The 22,920-nt window shown below is 41.2% G+C and overlaps 1 protein-coding gene and 1 long non-coding RNA gene across 7 annotated transcripts; one reads left to right on the forward strand and one right to left on the reverse strand.

Annotated features, from left to right (window-relative positions):
- The first annotated feature begins 23 nt into the window (after positions 1 to 23).
- On the forward strand, positions 24 to 3,984 carry LOC111272257 (uncharacterized). The gene is made up of 2 exons (XR_002687413.2): positions 24 to 116; positions 478 to 3,984. It is a non-coding gene; the product is annotated as an uncharacterized LOC111272257 (long non-coding RNA).
- On the reverse strand, positions 3,749 to 22,657 carry Dp1 (satellite-binding protein 1 Dp1). 6 transcript variants are annotated; one of them, XM_022853591.2, is made up of 19 exons: positions 19,951 to 22,657; positions 15,673 to 15,738; positions 14,434 to 14,630; positions 14,050 to 14,277; positions 13,760 to 13,901; positions 13,202 to 13,429; positions 12,710 to 12,842; positions 12,356 to 12,496; positions 12,045 to 12,131; positions 10,969 to 11,160; positions 10,290 to 10,721; positions 9,629 to 10,018; positions 9,071 to 9,442; positions 8,836 to 8,982; positions 8,491 to 8,634; positions 7,863 to 8,126; positions 7,114 to 7,628; positions 6,621 to 6,870; positions 3,749 to 6,415 (listed from the first exon to the last, which is right to left on the reverse strand). In XM_022853591.2, exons 3-19 carry the CDS (start codon positions 14,582 to 14,584, stop codon positions 6,227 to 6,229), a joined length of 4,005 nt encoding a protein of 1,334 aa, XP_022709326.1. In that variant the 5' UTR covers positions 14,585 to 14,630; positions 15,673 to 15,738; positions 19,951 to 22,657; the 3' UTR covers positions 3,749 to 6,226. The 6 variants fall into 6 exon arrangements, with proteins under 6 accessions (XP_022709326.1, XP_086829342.1, XP_022709328.1 ...); XM_086973216.1 differs by lacking the exon at positions 19,951 to 22,657 and adding an exon at positions 19,888 to 19,928; XM_022853593.2 differs by lacking the exon at positions 19,951 to 22,657 and adding an exon at positions 19,822 to 19,911 and having other exon boundaries at positions 9,281 to 9,442.
- Between the last annotated feature and the right edge of the window lie 263 nt (positions 22,658 to 22,920).

Here is a 22,920-nt window from a genome sequence, read left to right on the forward strand (position 1 = left end):
GAAAGGACACAAGAAACGCGCGGCGGACGTCAAACAGTTGAATCAAACCCTTTTAGTAATAAAACATTTCTAATACTTTGAACATTGTTGCGTTAACTTTCGACAAAAAAGCTAAGGTATGCTTAGGAACGTCTGGCTTTGGATCATATGGCCTGCACCATTTCTGCGCTTGTGTGTGAGAAACAGCTGGTTCAAACCCGTCAATGGCCATATACATGCATATGTATATATAGAAAGAGTGTGTGAACAAAAATATAAATAAAATGTTCAGTATTCTAAATTCTTTATATGACAGGTGATGCTCTTTACAAATGCAATGCATAAACATATTGTCTCAATACCCCCGAATTTATACAACAGATATAACCCACTTGAGCAAAGAAAGCTATTATTTATATATGCGTGTAGCTTGTAATCGATCGACCTGAGCCGTCGATCCTCAGTTGTCGATAACGGGTGCTCTCATCTGTGTTGCAGAAGGTCTGTTCAGTACCTGACACGCAACAAATTTGTGTTTTGCTGAACCGTTTAAACGAATAGAGCGAGAATGGAAATAGATCGGAAAAAATCGGTGAAAATTACGCTACGCTGTCGGCTTTACTCTCTGGATTGTTTTAGTTTATGACGAGTAGTCTATGGACGTCAACGACCTTACAAATTGGTCCTTCACTTGCATACCTTTTCGCACGACATATGTATGGTGTATTTGTACAACAAAAACATCGACCAATAATAATATTTTTTATTCTACCCTTGATTTATTTAAGTGTGTTTGTTATCTTTTTTATTATATCCTATTTTATATAGTTTGTCCACTTATGCGCTCGTAAGCCACATATCCTAATTGTGTATATGTGTAATTATTTCATTGCTATTTAATTTCCGTGCTCTGTTTAGCTGAGTTGTTCTTAATGATACTTTGTTTGTAGACAAAACTGTCACTGCATGTGTGTTTGTGTCACCCTCCAACGTTGTCTTGGCGAGCTGCGGAACTCATCATCACCAGATTCAAAATGTACGCTATGTGTAGCTTACTAGACAAAGATTAATCAATTCGACCAACATCTGCATAACACATGAAGCTATGTTAACATAAACGAGCTTTTTTTAAAATAAGCATTAATATATATATATACCGTAACCAAATCTCGAGTATCGTAGATGCTTCGGAAGTCGACTGTCCCCTTTCCTTGTCCCTTCGTCTTTTCCAGTTCCTTCGGCCAACTTACTTCAGCATTATTTCCAGTAACTGTTGTGTTCGCTCATTAGCTACTTCGTCGTACGATGTAACTATACAATAATGTAATGTATATGTAATTGGAACTGCGGTTCGTACTTATTTTCGTCTTTGAATTATTAACAATGCGATGTTATTAGCATCCTCATATTTCATACTCGCCCATTTGTATGATCAGTCCTGAAAAAAAAATGTCTACCCGTTCAGGTTTAAGTTTTTTTTTCTTTAACGCTTTTTGTTCTGTCTGTCAACTACTTTTTAATTTAAGAATTTAGCGGTATATATATATATATATATATTCTTTATAGCATATATGCACTATATGTACACACATATCGGTTTAATTGGGAATAATAATAATCATCGAAAGTTTTACGCAGCCTTTACACTCTGCTCGAGTATTGTTGCCATCTTCATGATGAGAAAATTAGATAATATTTGTACATTAGATAATAATACTAGCTTTCGGGATGTGGCTCAGCCAGCGAAGTCATTCTCGCTTCGAACGCGGATGCCGTTTCAAAATAACGCTTCTCCTATAGTGATTACTACGAAGATATTTAATATTGCGATAAGATCTGCATATCTTCACTCTTTCCACTAAATTGTTTAAGCCCCAACCTACAACTGTGTTTTATAAATAGGCCAAAAGCCGAGGGTTACAAGGTATGATCCGGTAGCCAACGATCCTACATATCACTACACTACAACCTACTTATCAGACGTGATGTTTTCGTCTATATTATTGAGTTTTCGTTCAGTCGAATGCACTCATCTTTAGTTTAATCAATTTTGCCGTTCGACATTTTGTCCTCCGTTCAACGGCAACTTATGGCTTGACGGGGCCGTTTTTAAAGCTAAATATCCGATCTAGGTATGGTCGGTTTTAAAACGGTTTCAATGGCAGCTTTTGATTCTTCACAAATAGCGAACGCAAACGTCTCGTTCGACAGTTGACAATAACTGCGATTAGTTCCAAAATCTTCCCTATAGCACATAATCCATTTCGGTTGCCCTAAACATGATTAAAAATTATGTCACCTTCATGACATATTAACGTCCCACGGTGAAAACTTTCGATGATGAGATTCGAACAGTCGGGAAGGACGAGGCTTTTCAGTGTCTCAAAGGACTGTCAGTGTCTTTAAATTTGCTATCTGGATTCTAGCTTAGAAAAGCTCAACGAATAGTACAAACCAAACTTTGGCCATATGAGGAAGTACTTAATCGCAAATAATTCAATTTCTTCATATACCTCGAGGAGAGTTAGCAGGTAGTGTTGTTTTGTTGAAAAAAAACAAACGATAAACTACCTTAAAATTAACTATGTTTTTAGCAACTCTTAGAAGCGTTACTGGCATTAGAAAGATATCTCCGATATATATATATATATATATGGGTTTTATTATCATTCGTCTATTTGATTACGTGCCTGCATTCGCCTCACCTATACGGCCCACGTGGATTACTTACCCTGTAGTTAGTGTTCACTTACGAGTTCATACGCAGTTAAAAACTTTACAATAAGATTACTCTGGATGTATCGCGTTCGACTTTTTGCCCGATTTCTGAAAAAAGATCTGGTTCAAAACACCTTGCTGGTCTAGATAAATAGTGCTGGGTAAGCAATGTAACCTAGTAATAACCGAGGCTAAATGCGACATGACTTGCCGAAGACAGACTCTTTCAACGCTTCAGAATAATAACTATGTTCCCATTGAATTGGTTAAGTAGGCCTGTTTCTCTGTTGCAAGTTTTATGCCCGGTATCGCCGTTAGGCGTTCTGTCAGACGGTTGCCTCCAGCACGAAGCGAAGTCCGTCTACTGCCGGATTAAAACCTAGGCCATAACTTGTTCCACCTTGCTTTTATGAGAAATCTTTCATTGGGGTCTTGAACTAAAGCAAAATGCAAATTTTGAACTCCTTGTCCTGAATTTGGCAGAGGACACAATGCAGCTTTTTGAGGGCGTGTGTTCCCTTAGCCGGTTGGTGGAACGATATTCTGCACCTGTAGTTGGAGTATATTTTAGAAATACACTCGCATATTATAACCTAACCAATCAAAATTGTTACGTAGCAGAAGGACTTTCGTTTATTTTGTTTTCCCCAAGTAGGGTTGTAATAATATCAATTTCTATATTGAAACCACAATATTCTGTGTGTACCAAAAACCGACACTTATTTTTTGCAAGCACTGTCACAGTAAACGCTATATAACACGCGTGTTTTGTGAAATTACCTGTACGTACATAGCTAGAAGGGGTGGTGAATGTGTGTAATTTTTTATAAAAACTTCCGAATGAATTGACGAGAATCGCGAGCGAAGTGTAACTAAATTAAAAATAACACGCCAATAACCTAAGAGACGATTTTGTTTGCGTCAAGCGCTTGTTCATTTTTCATCGTATAACAGGACGCACAAACTGATTTATTGTAGCACCTGTAATGCATGTGATGTAAACCAAGAACTGAAAGATATTTGTTAGTAATTTTCAAATAAAGACACATAATTATAGTGCATCGTTGCACAGTGTACAAACGCATTTCGCTATTCAAATTAGGTATATCGAGCTTTTAACACCACTTTTTTCATTTTCTTGCCGTTTTCGCGCCTCGTACTTTCTTCTTTATACTTCTCTCTTCATATTATCTTTAATAAGATGTTTCTAATATTTATTGTCCCTTTTTTTTCTTTGCTCTGTTCTTCAGTCGAACGAGACACGTACCAACACGGTGACGACATAGCCGTTCTATATAATAGGTGTTTATATATGTCGCATGTATATATAGAAATCTATGTGTTTGTGTGTGTATGTGTGCATATGTGTGTAAGTGTATTTGTATTGTCTTTAGTGTTTTACATCTGTTACTTTACCCGTTAGGCATTACTTCAGGTATATACGTATATTCATCATTAAACTGTACTTTTTTCAATAATGATATACTAGGTTTTCCAAACGTGCGGGAGCAGGACAGTCGTCCTAGATTAGTCGGCCGTAGCGAGATCAGGAGTACGAGTTCCAGTTGGTTGTTCATACTCATCTGAACTAAAGCAGCGGCACGTCCCGGTAGTAGCTATTATTAATTTTTACGATTTCATTATATTATAGGTACTATTAGAGATCGTACAAATGCACTTAATTTTTGGCAAAATATCATCCCTACATACCGCGTAATTATATGCGGTCATATTTATACATTAATAACGTACGTCACTTTTTCACCTACGATACTAGATGAGGAGGTTTATCTTCTAATGTTCTTATTATCGTAAAACTATGACATTTCAGATGATTGGTGTAAGTATTGCGAATTTATTTAGTCGGTGTCATTTTTGTTAAGGAATAAGAAACTTCCTATAACAAAAAAAAGTAACGGCAAAACTAGGTCTACCCACGCCCCACTGCTCCTACTTCGAGACACTCGGAGCGCAATTACAAAAATCGGGCTCGCTAAAACATACTCGTGATCCCGCTACCGCCTCGCATGAAACTCTCTTACCTCTCCCAGCATACCTTGTCACGCTGTTTATTCTCCCTTACTGCGTGCGTATGTGTGTGGGTGTGTGTTTGTGTGTGTGTAGATAATGCACACTTTCGTTACTTTTAAGAAAAGGCGGCGCTCCTTCAGGCTAAATTAGTTATTCGCTTTCCTCTATTATGTCGCTCTGTTTACGGTGTTTCTCTGCTTTTTTTTTTTTATCTTTTCGTCCATTTTCTTCTCACAAAGATTTTATTTTTTTTTATCAACTTGGTTTTCGTTCATTGCTACAATACTTCTCACTCTCGCTCGCAATGTTCCTGTCTCTCGCTAACGCATTCTCTCTTTCCTGTCCCTTTTCGGTAATGCATCGTTCCTGGTATACGTTCGCAGTTACCCACGTAGTTACTGAAAATTCATTCTCGTACGCGAATATTCTTGTAGTTTCCCTCTTTTCACCGCTGACATGGGCTTCATCGATACTACGTTTAAGAATGACTTTTTGTTTTTTGTTTGAACGAAGTGATCCAGCCAAACATCTATCGCCGACTACTCGATCTGCATTCCTTTCTCGTCTATATCTATTTGCTTTTTCCCTGATTCCTTCTGATGTAATCGCTTCCTTCGTTTTATTTGTTTTCCAAAGAGTTGTCACTTTATCTAAAACAACCTGTTTTTCATTTTCTATAACCATCAGCTCCGTTTTGACCACCATCTCTACCACAAATTTCATCATCATCATAATGGCGGGCATTATCACCACGATCATCCTTATTGAATCAGCATTGACTCCTCAACTGACGAGCCAATACATACTTCTATACTCCTTCCCACACAGTTTGCGCTTGCTATAAAATTACCGATCGACAACCACCACGCTACAAAGCACTGGCTAACATTTTCTACCACGACTAACTGCCATTATTATTATTATAAGTATTATCGTTATTACTACTAATACTACCACAGCCTCGACGAACCTTCCGTTACCCCGGACAATGGTAGTCACGACGATGATGCTGACATGGGTGTCGATGGTGGTCTTTCACGCCATGCACATTGACTGAATGAATCATTTTCCGGTTTTCTAGACTTTTCCGCCCCCTCTGTCTCCCCCCTCTGTACGTTCGTTCTTATCTCACTCGATTGGCGTTTTCGTAATTTTTATTTCAGGCTGCTTTTTTTTTTTTCTAAATCGCTATGCCGCGAAATTGTCATATTCCCTTACAGCTAGGCTGTCGAAGGATTTTCGCTGCAACTATCATCACAATAGAATGATGTTAATGATCACTGTCTGACGGATGTTCGTTGTCTTAATGTGAGCAGCGATAACACAACGAATAGCAACAGCCGAGCACACAGCATAACAAGTAAAAACACTACTGGGCGTTGCCAACCTCTTAACAAGATTTCGTTGAATCACCTTTTTCTATTTCTACTGCATCAACGCCGTGCATCGTTACTGCGATTACTGTGTCGTCCGGTGTTGTCATCCTAAAGTTAGATATCTAACGACGGGGACCCCAAGCCACACCTGAGCCATTCTGTCCGGCCTTGGCTCCGAAAGAAGGAAAATCCGATTGGCTGGCCGAATCGGGCACAGCCTGATTCTGACTCGAGTTCTGTGACTGTGACCACGGGGCACCCGTAACAACGAAGCCCTGACGGGTTCCGCCGGTGTCTCCTACACTGGAACTCTAAGGAAACCACAAAATGACGTTAACTTCTTTCATACATTCATCTCAAAGTATGGCATGGTGCCATCTGTTTACACAATGATTCAGCGTCAGTGGACTAAATTTTTCTGTAAATGCGTTTACTTCCTTATTGCATAGAAAAGGTCTGATTTAAAACGGAAATGCGAAATAATTTAACGGAACAGCAGAAGTGACATGTAGATACCTGGAATATGTTGTTAAGTGTCTGCTTTTGAGGCCGCTGATAAGCCTTCTCTTCGGTGACGTATTCCATAAGCTCATCCTCCAGATTTTTGAGATGTTGCACCGCATTTTCGACATTGTCTTCTGCCCCGACAATCTCCACCAAGTCTGGATCTTCAGCGTCCGGTCGTGGAAACTTAATTTCCACTTTGAACTCATCCATGAACTTCCGCACATTTCGTCCTCGTTGGCCAATGATGCGGGAGTGTATTCTGACCCCATAAAAATGGATGTTAAGTATTTCTCATTGCGTATCGCCTCAAATAGAAATTTATCCTCCCCATATGGAGACTTCAGAAAACTGGATAATTGTATATGTTGTATTTTTACATAAATTGAAATCTATGACCACTCAATAAATCCAATGAAGACAACTGACACAGCTTAGTCACAAGTTTTTAGTGAATTGCCAAATATGATTTGATTTAAGATTATCAAACTGTGAGAATACTAACCGGTGATCAAGTTTTATAGCTCGAGTCACCATATTCTCTAGTTCCTCGACAAAGCGGTGGATTTCGTCACAGGCTGCGCAGACATTCTGCTCGTAGCCGGTGACGGTTATCACATCGCCGCCACCAGCGGCCTCATCATCGTAGCCACCCTCTGTCGCTCCGCGTTCGTTCTTCGCAGGGAACTGGATCTGCACGTTATAGTCGGCTCGCAACTTTGTAACAACTGCACCCTTGCGGCCGACGATTTTCGAGTGGTGCTTGGCGGGCACTTTAATATTTAGTGAAAATGAGCGCAATTTTCTGTCCTCTTCCTCCTCAAGAAGGTTTTTAATGCGCTCATCGAGCTCCACGCGGCAACGTGCCACGTTTTGAGCAGGTCCAGTTACCCTGACAATATCCAAACCTTCTGTCGCTTGTGGTACCTTGATATTAACTTCGTATTTATCCATGAGCTCACGGACGTCTTTGCCCTTCTGGCCAATGATGAATCGATGCAGCTTTGCGTCAACAGAAACCTAATTGATAGAATATGAAACGGTACAATTAGCGAGAAACTGACAACCAGGTTGAAGCACTTTGCCAGGTTTGCTCGTTATCTTACATAAGCTCAAGGTGTCCTCTTAACACCACATCCTTGACACTACACACGTATGCTAAGTAACAGCACACCACTGGAAGAACCGTTTCCCCCTTTTTAGTTTTTTTTTAACGGATCAGTTCCCTTTACGGTATTGATCAGCCGCACTTACCTCCTCAGTAACTGGTACCAGAGCCTCGAGCGCGGCCTTCGCGGCCCTACACTTGTCAGGCGACCCAGTAATGACGATTGTGTTGCGAACGGCCTCACTTACGTCAGCTGAAATGTCTCCATCCGGGAGCTCTTTTGACCCTTCTTCACCACTTGCCGAAACTGGGGTTTGTTGCTTTTCGGGAAACTTTATGTGAACGCCGAACTCTCTCGTAATGCCCTGCACGTGTACGCCTTTAGCGCCCATGACGGCACGATGGTGCGCCTGTAAAGACAATCAATTATGATAAAACAATTTGCATCATTTAATGGGTAAATATGTTTCACATTGCTCATACTTCAAAATCGCGATGGCTTTACTTCTACTCAAATTGATTGTTTCAGCACGTTGATTGCACAATCTATACTGTGAGGGAAGGCGCACAAGCGATGCCTAGGCGCATGCATTGAAAAGCATGCAAGTTTTGTTGGATTAGAAATATGTTAGCAGAATATAGCGAACAAAAAAATCCTGTTAAGGCACAGTGCTAAAGGTGAAAATGAGGTGTAAATTGAAAGTACATATGGACTATGTCCTGAGACTAGCCAATTACAACAGAGGACCTATACGATGTGTCCAATATTCTTACCTGTGGGATAACACAATTCATGGTGATCTGGTTATCGAGTTCCTTCGTAATCTCGAGAAGGCGCTGCTTAACTTCGGCGACAGAATCCTTAGGTCCTTTTAAAGTTACTTCTTCGGAACCGCTACTACTTTTCGGAAAGCTCACCTAGAAAAGCACTGCATCAACTCATAATTCATATCAAGCGATAATAAGGTCTGTAATGCCGTTGTAGAAAGTGCATTTTCCTAATCTTAAATATAATACCATAATTAGCCCGTTTTGCTTTCTAATTTTTCCAATTGTAAACCAATTGGCGCAAAAGGTACCAAGTAAAGTCTACTACGATGACAATTCCTCGGCATTTACCTGAACATCAGATTCTTCTAGAATGTGCGACAAAACCTCGGCACGGCGGGCGATGAAATGCTTATGATATTTAGCGGGAATAATCATTTTGTCCTGTGTTTGATTCTCTAGTTCTGTGATCATCGCTTCTAGTTCCTTGCGAGCAGCCTGAGGAAATATAAGTCATAAAAGCATACCGTTAAAACAAATTTTAATTACGGTAAACATTTGGCAAAACCCTCAGGGCGCCACGCACCTTTACATCTTGTTCTCGGCCTACAATCACGATTGTCTCCCTATCTTCGCTGTCTTCTGCAGGAAATATAATTTGGGCAGAAATCTTTTCACGAATCTTTTTGATGTTAGCGCCTTGTCGACCTATGAGGAAGCGATGATGTTCAGATCGAGCCCTTAGCTCTTCACTGTGGGCACCCAACTGGCGTTCATTAACCTGTTCAAGACGTGCCTTTGCGCGGTTGACCATATCTTTTGGTCCAGATATAAGGCAACGGTCGGAATTCGATCCAGGTGCGGGGAATTCAACATCAACCTCAGAGATGCTACATCCAGCTTCCTCCAGAATTGACTGTAGAAGCGCGCGCTTATAGCGCTGAAGTGTCCCATGTAACTATTGAATGAATACAATTAGAGAATGAAAAGAGATACCGTCATTCAGTAACCACTGCAGAAGATACTAGTGCTTTTGACGTTAGTTTTCGTTCACGTTTCAAGTCGAGTTGTAAATAGAGCATTAACCATAGTATCAAAACAATAGAACAGCGCCTTTTTCAATATTAGGGCTATACAAACAGACCTTGCTGGAAATGAAAACCTCCTTCTCAACAACATCCGCATTTTTCCTCTGCTGTTCAAGCAGTAGCGCCCGGGCCCTTTCGGCTTTATCCTTTTCAGCGATCACCGAAACCTGCTCGGAACCTCCACTAGTGCCTGAAACACCGTCCTTCGGCAACTGAACTTTAGCTCCAGTTTCTTGCTGAATTGAGCTTAAAATTGAGCGACCTTTGGGACTTTGAAGGAAACGTACAAATTGACGGAATAGGGGAACGTCGAGTTTGTACTGGGTGCGTTGCAGATCCTTGACAAGGCCAGCAAGGTACGCGTAGCACTCATCAACGTCGCGGCGGTCACCGCGGATAGTAATCATGTCAAGATTTTTAGCAGCTAAAGGGAACGAGATGTTCACCTGCAACGGAAAAAATAACAACACTGACAAACTGAATTGTTGCACACAAATATAAACGCAACAATTTTTCCTTAGAGACCTTCCCTTATAGTGTTACGGAGTACGCGCGTACCATAGGTTCTACGCGTGTACATAGTGCAGTCCATAAAAAAGTAATGCCGGTTCTTTCATTAATAAAAACCAGCATTTCACTAGTTCTAGCACGTTGACGATACAACAACACTCAGAACTTACAATACTTCATGAAATATGCATCTGATGGAAAACAAACCTGATTAAACCTCTTTCTAATCTCTGAGATCTTCTCTCCACCTTGCCCGATAATTTGGCCATGCAGACGGCTCTCGCACCTCAATTCACGAGTGTGCTCGTTGCGTAGTTTGTCGATCATTTCCTCGAGTTCCTGCTTTGCCTTGGCCACGTCCTGAGGCTCGCCCTCGATCGTAATCACGTCAGGGTTGGTCTCATCGTTTGCCGACGGAATATGGATTTTCACGTTAAGGTCATTCTTAAGCCGGTTCACATTTGCACCATTCTTGCCTATGATGTGCGGATGATACGACGGAGGAGCGTGTAATTCAACCGAAGTCAATCGCGTCATTATATCATCGATCTCCTCTTGAAGTTGACGACATACCTGATCGACGGAGTCACTAGCACCTTCGATCTTGATCGATTGATCACTAAATTCCACATGAGTATCCTATAAATATGATATATATATATATATATATATATGTAAATATAAACAGGTAAGAAATATTACAATACGGGTAAATAAACATAGAAGACTAAATTTATATATAATAACCAGTTACTAAAGCTACTAATACTACGATACTGAATAGTCTTTCTGCACGAAGAGCTAATACTCTAGACAAAAAAAAATGATATTCCATTGTCGCAGTAGATTATCAACTCGACGGAACTGAGTATAGATTGTTACTTGCCTTATTTTTACGAATTCGATTGATATTCTCGCCCTTCTTGCCAATCAAATGTTTATACAGCCACGTTGGGGCGGAAACCTCGACTTTTTTTGCGCTGTGGGCCTTCTCGAATACAAGAGACAGTGCTTTGCCAAGCTTATTAGTCTCGCCGAACAAGGTAATTGTCTGTGAATCACTCTCCTGAGGTGGAACCTATAACAGTTTTGTGAAAAAAATTCAAGATCACTATTACAGATACGTATCGTACATAAATTTCACTGAACGACATGTTATGCTATGTTTACGATAAGGTAAGGTAAAACGAACGTTAAGTCTATTTTAAGTTAAGTTTTATTGTTTAAATCTTTCAATGCAGTTCTATTTTTAACCACTTATGAAACGCGTGACGTCATAAAGTAAACGTCTCTTCCAAAATGCCTAGGGTATATAACGATAAAATATGGTAAATACTCTCAGGATCGAAGCGCGCTATGAAGAATCCTTAAGAATAGCAAACGTCTGCCGTTACTATAAATTTATACGGCTTATTTCCTTATAACCTTCTTTTCGCTGGAGACTACACTTGCCGGTCTTTCGGAACACCTTAGTAAAAAAATTTTTCCAAAAGACTCGACCGGATAAACACAAGGCAGTTCGGGCTAACTGAATACAGACACCTTCCGCACGTTGTGTAATATCCAAAATAAGGTTCCTTGCATTTTTTCTAGCATTTTTTGTAAACTTGTTGCCCTTGGGAGTGCATAACACATATGCCACAATGTCCCAATCGGTGCCTCGCGGTTGCCGAGAAAAAATTCTTCATTGGACCTAGAAAACAATCGTAACTCATTTGTGTATGGCTCTACCGTCAGAACCAATCAATCGCTTCTAGTTTCACCAGCTAACAAAAAGCATAACTCGAAAACTCGTTTTCCCTTGATTATATCAACTTGCTGATGGGTATCTTCACTAATATGCAATATAGTCATGTTAGCCATTCGACAGTAATGCATTGTAATTATACACAAAAGTAGCACAAGAGATTTTCATCGGAAATAGCATTAGAGTTAACCTAAAATTCGGGCAAAGTAACTTACTTCGATCCAAACGCCGGTCTTTTCGAACATGTCTTGAAGGGTCTGACCACCGCGGCCGAGAATATACTTATGCTGCTCTTTAGGAACCTGGATCAAAACATCAACATAAGGAAACGCAAAAAACATAGTGAAAACCAGAAGATTTAGTGTGCCTTTAATGATAACAAGTCTCGAAACAGTCGCAGCGTACACCATTATTTAGCGTGTATAAACAAAGTCGTTAATCGCTTATTCATAAATTGTGCCTAACTTCGCCTTTTTAGCGCTCGAGCATTCTATAAAAAAAAAAGCATAAAGACATAATAAAAAACCTGTATCGAGGTGTCCTTGATGTTAGCCTTGCACTCCTTATAGAGATTAGCAATCATCTCCTTGGCTTTAGCCACAGCGTCCTTTTCGCCGGCGATCGTAATCTTTTGATCTTCTTTGACCGTTAAAGAAGGTACGCGGATCTGCAAAATGTAAATTTATTATATATCAGTGTTTCCAATCGGTTGATTGTCCTTCTATGGGTAGAATTTAGCCTAGCTTAACCTAACAAAAATCTAAAACGGATTGTCGTAAAAATAAAAAAAAAATAAGAAATTTATACGAGCCACTCACATAGTATGTTAGGTCTTAACATACCACGGGAGCTCTTAGATTTTATTTAGAAATGCGCCTACCTTGGCTCCGGTCTGCTGCCGAATGCTTTCGAGTGTTTTACTGTTGGGTCCGTAAATAAACACATGATATTTCTTTTCAACATCAAGTTCCTCGCGATCATTCCTCGCCAAATCATCGGATAAAGCCTGTATCCTAAATGACAAAAATAATGAAAACACGTTATCTCGGAATTAAAACACTCAATGACGATCGATGTGATGTTACTTAGTACGGCGTCACTGTAGTTACTACGACACAAATCGGGCGCTCGGTGTTACAAAGTTATAACTTAGCATTAGATATAATTCACAGCTAAATAGCTACTGATTTATATCATTAGTAGAAAAGCTTTGTTAACACCCACAGTATGCTTCTTGAGCAAAGTACTCGTTTAGAGCAAACGGACTGTACAGAGTGACATCATTGCCACGAAGCATCTACGGGTCTGGAAGAGTAAGATGTTTCCTCAATGAGGCTTCAACGTCATGCAAATATGGCATAACTGTACGAACCTATGAGCAGCTTGTGCGGTACCCTCTTTCGGTCCTTTTATCGAAATGATTTCAGAGTTTTCCTCAGTCCTCGGCACGGTGATCTTTGTACCTGTCTCTTGCTCGAGAGTGCGAAGCTTTTGAGCCTTTACACCAAGGACGTGTCTGTGATGTTCCTTGGGTATAACCATATCTGTTTGCGCCTCGCGTACCAATTCCTTGGTGATTTGCTTCTTGGCCTCTAGTACACTGGATCATAATATTGCAAAGGTTGTTTAAATAATAGTCTTCAAGTGTGTTGAGATCTACTTACCACCACCAGCGATAGGGTTTTGACTCGAAATATCAGAAAGGTAACACTCAACCATTATATTTTACCCCCTTATTATTTGCTATACTTCATATAGGCATATCATTATATATATTTATTACTCTTTAACAACGGCTACAAGAATGAAGTTTTGACAAAGATAAGCATAATAAAACCTTAATTGGCCTGGTTTGTACTACTGTGTTAATATAATTGAGAAATCACTATTAATTTAAATACAATGTTCTATTTAAGGTCAGCAAACGTACCTTTTTGGGTTACCATTAATGACAACGGTGAGACCCCTGTCCATTTTTGAGACGCTAAGTTCGATCGAGGTGTCTGTTTTATTGCCGATGCCGTGCACAACTTTTTTTTCTTGATTCGACACTTGATCGCCATCAACGGTGCCTAAAAACGCAGAACAAACAGTGAATTCCACATCAGTATTATCATTTTTTTTTATTTCTGTAAACAGACGACTTATTTCTTTTTCAATATAAACAAGCGCTTCCAATTTTATAACAAGTAAGCCAATCATCAAAACGAATAAACTCACCTCCAAATTTGGTTGCTGAAGGTGTGTCCTTAAGACGGCGTTCCTCCGAAGCAATCGTAAAAAACTCAGTCTTATTAATGGCACGTAAAGCTGGCAACGATTTGGCCGCAGGCAGCGCGATCATGCCCCATGAGCCCGCAATGCTTTTGGAACCATTGACGGTTGGAGTGGGAGCGCCGTCAAGACAGGAGCCCGGAAGAGCCGGAAAAAGCTCATCGTAGCATTTCCCTATAATTCACAGAGTCCATAATTTCATGTATGCTACACGTACACATTTGCAACGCATGGCTTTTGTACGCAGGCACTCTTAAAAGTAAAGTCATACTAGATTGCATGCTATACTGCATGAGAAGCATGTACAAAAGCAGCGCCAAACGTACTTACCAGGATTTTCCGAAAGTTCGTTGTTGTTATTGTTGGATGAGTCCGTTCCATTGCTTGGGGGTCCATTGGTAAATTGCTCCGGCGAGTTTAGGTTAGGGTTTGGAGGCGGGGAATTATGGGTGTCGGGAACCGTGGTCGCCATCGAGTCCATGGTTATTCGTGTTGCGAGCCGGGCACGGTCAGTCACAGAGCGCGTGCTGCACATGGATTAAAGGAGAAACGACTAACTTCAATCATGCATACGATCCCAGACAACCCGAGAACATGCCGCCATTTTATCTTATTTGGAAGTACACGAAACTACCTTGCTTGTGTTTTCGTCGGCCGCCGTTTTTTACGAAGTTATTCTAAATGCATTTATTAGTTCAAGTATATTCATTGTTAAAAAAAAAGTACTCGCCCTTTGACTCCATACAGGTCTTTGGCGTTTGCAAACGCACAGCGATTTTACTAGCAAGGTCTTTAAAAGCTATATATTGAATTTTCTAGGCTTCCATTAAATCAATGACTCTTGATCAATGATCGTAAGTTATCGCGAACGTGGCTTAAGACTACTCACGATACTCGGACCTGACTCAGCATCAAAACAGAATTACACTTTGTTTTGCTTAGTATTGATGGTTTACATGAAAACTATGAATAGAAGAGTTATCCAATAAACCTCAAACCACTTCGACAGCTACCAATAGCAAAGAGAAGTACCATCATGAAGATCAGCAATAGATTTTCATCATGGTACAGTATGAATCGAGGAAACGAAATAAATAAATATATTTTGTTGTTATTGTACACTATACAAGCCACTTCGTGCGTCATCGACTAACTTAAAAGTTCGATCGCATTTAGAAGTAAATTGTACACGTTTATCTGGAGCTGGGCTATAGCAGGTTAAGATATCTCTGGATTGTTTAAATATTGACTTTACAACAGTCAGGTTGGTGTCGAATAATACATTTTTATAATATAATAATACTAATTATAGGAATATAGTAATATAATAATAATAATAAAATGATTTACCAACTAATACAAATTGTCTATTTTAATAGTCTGGTTGAGTTCTCTCTTATTATCGAAGCCTTTTTTTTCTAAATGACTCGGATTTAAAGATATACAGCACTCTAACAAGACCAGTAACCATAATTGTTTCTACGTCATAAAAACATTAGAACTTCTAGCGCTAATTTATCCTTCTTCCCGAGAATAAAAACAATAGTCATTGTATGTCATTTCACTCACCGCACTGTCCCAAAAATCAATCCGGGTTATTAAAATCGGTTGAAAGCCAATTTTTTCGTGTCGGAGCTGTGATGAGAAGCGAAAAATAAAGAACCGTCAGTGACTATTAAAATATCATAGTATTCAAAGCAAAATAATATATAGGCACATTTCACAAATAATTATAGAGAACGAGCATCATTTCTATATCTTGTCGCCAATTCTTAACCGGAGTTTAATCATTTCTTTTCTTGGGTTTCGTTGAAACGACTAAACGGCGATATAAGGCATCGCCGCTGATCACTGTTTTCCCACAGCCACCTTCGAGTTGGAGACGTTAGGCAACTTACAAAGAAACCAAAATAACTGATACTAGCAGAAACCGCAAAAAATCCGCCCCAGCACCTTTAGAAGTAGTTGGTTTTTCAATAGCACCGCGACGCCATATTTATGGTGACCAAAAATTTGCTATCAATCAGGATGATGCCATACGCGGTTATCATAACCGCCGAAACAATCCGGTCACCCATAGACCAAATGTACGGTATTCGTCGGAATGAACTGATAAACGGTTTACCGAAACGGTAGACTGCAAAACCGCAATGGTAAACCACTGCCAATGAAAGTAATACTTCCGTACTATTTATGAGCACAGCGTGGCAAGCTTTACTCAAAACGCTTTTGGCCCCAAATGAATATTCGACGATGGCGACTTGAATGAAAATTCACAGTAAACGCAAACAATAAATAGACACTACTATATTTCTAACTATTTGATGATGACAACTGGTAAAATCAAGCGAGATCTCTTGGTCATAACTAGTATATGAGCTCGCACAGCTCACCGAAGGCCGCAATTTACCCTTTTCTATTATTGGAGCATGTAATTATATTGCTTTGGTAACTCTAAAGGCCAACTGAAGTTTGCCATCTGAACAACACGATCCGAATCATCACCACATCGCGGAAACCTCGACGCAGTAGTTAGCCCTTGCCTGCTTTAGCCGAGAGAACGAGATTTTGAATGAAACGAAAGCATTATATCGAAATCAGAATGAAACAAAAGTGGCTGAACTCGAACAAATTTCTACAAATCAAATACTCGGGCCTCAAAAAAACATTTATTCGGGTCCATGTTCTGTCAGCGACAATTTCAGTGACTCAAAATGACAACCGCAGAAGGTCGCTCTTCAACAGCTTGACTTCCAAGGTCAAGTACGCTGAGAGCTACCCCTTGTTTATTACTTAGGCTGCGTATAATTAACTGAGCTAAAAACCCTACAAACGGTACTGTCTTCAAGTGAATCAACTTATGAAGTTTATGCCAACTTAAATTCTATATTTCATATCAATGGTAATACCTGACGCATTATTTTAGCGATGGATGGGAGAAACGTTTCTAAATATTTACATATTCAAAAAAGGATTTATAACCACATTATATAACTACCACAAAAAGGTTTTTCGTATATTCCTATTAGTTATTACGAAGCTTTCTAGCTGTATCCCACCAGAGATTCCTCTCCGCGATTACCGATACGATATCCGTTACAACGCCAGCAGGCTCATCTAAATAATGTACTTTGATCTTAAGACCACAAATCTGAAAGCTCGACATATAGCACCATAGCTACTCAGCAAAAGCTCCGGCAAGGGGTCCATAAAATCAATGCATGCAGTCATACAACTAATTTGCTTTTGTTGCTGTCAAATCTTCCGAGAAGGGCAAATGCGCAGCGAGGGAAAACAAGAGCTAGACAACAGTTTGCAACCCGGAGCGGCAGAAGCTAAATGCAAAACCCCCGTAGGCAAAGCACCGCACTCTGTATCATCATTAGTACATGACGATCGGTGCCTTAGCCTTTATCATTTGCATTCTCCAGAAGATTCGTATAATTAAGTGCTACTGCCGGTGCTGTTCTAGTTGGAAATAGTGACGTCAATCAGGAGGACAGGCAGACGCACGCAAAAAGACCGTAGCGGCAGCAGCAGTAGCAGCAGCAGTTGAAGAAACGGGTCGGTGCAGCCGTGGTAAAAAAAGGACGATGGTCGCCATCATGCGGTTGATGGTATCAGTGCTGCTGCAGGCTATTGTGCGATGCGCCGTTGTCGTCGTGGTCCGTGCGCGAGGGAGGTGGAGGCCCCTTCTGATGACCGCCTCGTCGCTGCCGGGATCATCGGCACTACCACCGCAACAGCCACAGCATTGGCAGCGACTGCAGCGGCAGGGGGCCACGGTGGCAAAGGCCAAAGCGGCGGCGACAGCTTACTGCTGCTACTGCTACTACAGCGACGCAATTCGCCTCGTTTTTTTCTATCATCTCGATCTCTCGCCATTTTCTCCACTCTGTTAGTCGTCGTCACTATTGCTGATTCGGCTGTTAGCCGCTGATTCCTGACTGGCATCACCACGACGTCTCTGGCACCGCATCGCTCGTTAGACTGACGATGCATAGCAGCAACGACTAACGGATAGACGCAATGAAAAACAAACAGCAGGACGACCGGATGACGTAAAGCGCATGCCGTAGACAGCCATAACAGTAATAAGAAGAACGGCAGTAGCAGCAACTTTGTCAGTAATAGAAGTAGACAAAAAAGGAAGTCTAAGATCATCACCTGACGACAACAAAGCGAACCGGCACTAGCAGCAGTTGCATGAAGACAAGTGATTCCAAAAAACATCGATATCAGTTTACCATCATCGGACGTGGCCACGGTAATGCCTAGCACGTCGCGCTAAACTGACCCGGCCACGTAAGCAGTGCTCCCAAGATTGGAACCAGGTAAGAAGAACCAGGTAAAGAGTTACAGAGACCGGATGAAAGAAGGTCCCCTAAATGGGAGATTCTCAAAGATTCGATAGTGCATTACAACACTCGAATACTCCATACGTTTAAATAGGTCCAATCCTGCGCAGTTTTGCATTTCTGCGATTAATCGACTGTAAAACTAGATAATTGGAAGCTCCATAGGACCCCCAGGCGGAGACAAATAGAAACACGGAACAATCCGTTATTTGACATGAATCAAATCAACGAAAAACAGACCGCAGAGAAAAACCGATGGAAAAGAAAGTAGATGGAATCGTCAGCGAACAGTTCACTATTAGTTGGCAGTATTTAGAGACTGAAAACGTACTATCCAAAAGGCTATACCATTTGACGTAAACTGAATATCATATGGCATCATCACAGATCGAACGACATTCTCTCATCAATTCCACCTGCGTCTGACGCTGGCTCAGATGGCACATGAGGCACAGGGCCAGATGCAAGGATACTGAAACACTTGGAAGATCGCTTGGCTAATCGCTTAGGGAATATCGCCTTGAGGTGCCAACAGATAGCCATGGGAATAGTAACACCTCACATCCGCAGAAACAGCGGCAATCACAACAACTAGTTATGTCGGCTAATTGCGACTGCTGCAGCTGCGACGGCACTCCCTCATCTGTACTCGCACTCCGCTACTGTATGCGCTGAAGATGACAGAAAGATCAGCAAAAGGGGCATCAGCGGAGTAAAAGCACTACTTCGTGTGCTCTATATGTAACATGGTAATAGTAGAACTCGCCGCCAGCGCGGCGGTCATCATCGTGCCAACGGGTCCGCGATGTTGCTGTTGTAACCGGGTAGTCGTAGCCGAAATGCTACTGTTGATGATGATGCTGCTGCTGATACTTCTACTCCAGCAGCTTCGACTACTGCCGCTGTAGTACCTATCTGCTATTGACCGGCGACGATTGCGGTGCAGTGGGCTAGGCCGGCGTGGCAGCGACAATGGTCCTTTCATTCATTTGTTAATGGCTCTTAGGTCAACAGCGGGTCCTTCCGTCTATACAGCTACAGGACTGTAATCACCTGAAGCAATGTCCAAAACGGAAAACTCGAGAACAGACAAGAGACTCAAATCTGGTGGAACTGGCAGCCGGTGACACCCCTCGAGACACGGACACAACTGACTAACCAACAGGCAATACGCACGCAACCAAGCAATATTTTGCATATCCTCTTTGTCCCAAGAAATCGCTGCTACCAACAGGAGCAGTATACAACCCGGAAAAGAACTGCCGAATCGCTAAGACGCTTAAGTACACAGCCACTACGAATCACTTATTCTATTAAGAAACACATAGGCATTTAGTACGAAAATTTCTACTGTACACACTATACAGTTCAGTAATATTTCAGGTAGAACACCACACGAACGCCCGAAGACACGTCCACCTCTTACCAGAGCTCGGAACGAAATAACTGGATAAAGGGTGGCCCCGTGTTGAAATATACCGCCACTCACCCCTTCTTGCTGCGAGGTCGTCGGCAAGTGAACGGTAGAAGCAGCCGTCAACCGTGGGCTAGCATTGAAACGTTAGGGTTAGGGCCAACGCCGAACCAGACAGACCGACAGACAGGCCGACAGACAAACAGACAGATAGGCAGCGCACAACTATTGTTACCAGCCGCGTCCAAATAACGTCGTTGGTTGTCGCCAACCAGTCAGACAGGCCGATAAGCATGTCGTCTGCTAGGAACACACCCCTGTCTGTTTTTCTCGTGGACGATACGGCTGGCGCAAGACGTCCGATGCTCCTATCTATAAATAATGGCATGTGGTGACTTTCACTTCGCTTGTGTTGGCTTCAGCTGTACATGTGCATCATCGTTTGCTTCGCACACGGCGAGTATGTGACAACGAGGACGCGACTGCAAGTCGTTGCCACTATGTTGCGAATGCATGCATGTATGCCCATGTTTACCTTTATGTCTTCGATATTGTGGCGATTCATCTAAAATCGAGCATGGCAGCAGCATGTGAAGAACACCGTGTTCTCGAACAAGGCTAGTTCAAGTTTGAGAAGCCATACGCTCGACAGCTTCACATTGTACACAGTGTCGGCTACCGGCTAGATGCTGAGGAAGAAATAGGCATGAAGGGGTTGGCTGGCTGGCTGGCTGGCTGGCTGGCTGACTGGGAGGCAGTCAGACGGGGTCGGCGGCTTATTTATTATGACAACACCATGGGGCAGACCATCAAGCTGCTGAGCAGGCGATGATCGCCGGTTGCCATCTACCACCGCTACCATAGTGACAGCGGCGACGAAGTAACATCGAAAGCCCGTCCACTGAGGCGTAGCGGATGCTTTGAAATCAGCTGAATAGATAGCGGCTATTGGCCAAGTTGGCACCCAACATGTGGCAGTCAGAGGAGGCCAATCAGGGGTGAACGGAATAACGTGTGACGTCAGATGCCGGCTAGCAGCCCCGTGACTACAAGACGAACGTCTCCTCGCGCTAACAGCGCCGCCGCCGCCGCCGCTGCTGCTGCTTATCTTATTTATCTGTTTTCGTCGCCTAATAGAACTAGTGTTGAAATGGTGTTACTTTCCTACCTTTTCTATCTATATTGCCAACATATTCGCATTCTATGGGACTGATAGTATTAAGTAATATATTCTGGTGGCGAATCGTTCCGTCATACAGGTTTGATGAAGCAACCCCCTCTGTACAGAGATATGAACGGACAAAATACACTGCATTCTCGTACATCTAAATAATATTGTTCATGTATTTTTTTAATCACGTTAGTGTGCCCAGATCACTCTAGAATAATGATCCGGCCTCGAAATTTCTTTAGACCATGAGTTTTGGGGACTGGAATATTCTTAGCTACAGTAGAGAAACACATCTCTTAAGCAAAAATAATGCGCCCGTTAAGCTTCAATTAAATGATTTTCTTTCCTCGAAACCACACATATACGATGCACATACACACAAGTACAACTGCAGTAAAAAGGACATTATTAACGTGTTGTAAGGGTACCGTATAACTATTTCAAATCCGAGATCTCTCTAAAATTTTACGAAATCGATTTAGTCAATTTATCAACATACACCAACTGTATGTGTTCTACTTTAAAGAGACAGGGTAATAAAAAAGATTAGTGACACATACAGCTGAGGCTCTTTGTTCTTATCTAACAACTGCACAAATGAGAATATTATATTGCAGACCGTTTGAGCTTGAAGTACAAGTTCATGTTATACAAAATATGCTGGCGATACATAAATCGTGAAATAGGGTAGAGGCGCCGCATTGAGTATTCCTAAAGCTGCTACAACTGAAGCATAAAATGAATTATGGCATTGAAATATTATAGTTCCAATTGTCTTCAGCGGCTGGAAACTCAAAGCATAACTATGGCATAACGCACGACCGACATGATTCAAGGGCTTGTAATAGGGTCTCATGCCTGGTTATAAGTGTCTGTTGAAACACAGCTCATACAGCGTACGTATACGGCGCACATCTTTTTTTTTCTAATTTTAGTTTATTGGTGCTCCACGTGTCTCGCGCCCTAAAAAAAGCTCCGGTGCCACGCTGTATTATAGGCAACTATGTACAAAAAGGATTAAAAATTCTTATTACAGGTTGCCGGTTAAAATTTATACGACGAAAAAAAGACCGAACGATCCTTCAACCAAGACGGTCATTTCGGAATTGACTATTGTTATTTTTTTGAAGAAAACGTGCTATAGAGCCAAATTGACCTGTTTAGGATTAAGTCAAATCGCTTGCTCAAAGAGCCTTAACCATAACGACAGGCAACTCGTCCACTGGGAAATTGGTCCTTATATGGGTATTAGCTGAACCAAAAGGCTTACGAACAAGTCGCAAAATTAGAAATAATACCGATAGTAATCGACACAAGGGCAAGGATCACCGCAGCTTACACATAATGTAGAAAAGTCAACAAGGGTTTGAGGATTCCCTTCTAAGAATTGGTCTTTCAAGAAAAAAGAAAAGAGTTGTCATCATCTAATTTCACGTGTAAACAAAGATCATCCATGAGCGTGTCTCGTTCTTCTTTAGATAAAGCGATAAGTAAAAATGTAGGCATCTGCGTTTGCTATATATGACCTATATTTACGCATTACGAATGAGCATACCTAGGCAAGAGAGGCTAGCTATAGATTCCTATATCTATGCAGTCACCTCTTTCTGTGTCAGTATTATCTTATATAATAGTGTTGATATGACGTAGTAACTTATACAACGACGGATGGTCAGAAATACACTGGATCTCCCGATATAGATTTTTTTGAAATTGGCGATGCTTTAATCCATTGTTATCACACAGTAGTTGAACACAATCAAAAATATTATATATATATATAATACATATATATATGTACCTTGAATACTGTATGCAACCCAATGGCTTGAGCAGATTGCATTTTTTTAAAAAAGTTTTTTTTCTATTTCATC

This window comes from Varroa jacobsoni, unplaced genomic scaffold (genome assembly GCF_002532875.2).
Source record: "Varroa jacobsoni isolate VJ856 unplaced genomic scaffold, vjacob_1.0 contig01872, whole genome shotgun sequence".
NCBI classification, from domain to species: Eukaryota; Metazoa; Arthropoda; class Arachnida; order Mesostigmata; family Varroidae; genus Varroa; species Varroa jacobsoni.

Coding starts and splice junctions, on each gene's coding strand:
- Dp1 (XM_022853591.2), bottom strand. CDS start 14,584: ATGGACTCGATGGCGACCACGGTTCCCGACACCCATAATTCCCCGCCT. Junction 13,430..13,759: donor ATTAATGGTAACCCAAAAAG/GTACGTTTGCTG, acceptor ATTATGATCCAG/TGTACTAGAGGCCAAGAAGC. Junction 8,635..8,835: donor TAGAAGAATCTGATGTTCAG/GTAAATGCCGAG, acceptor GTGCTTTTCTAG/GTGAGCTTTCCGAAAAGTAG.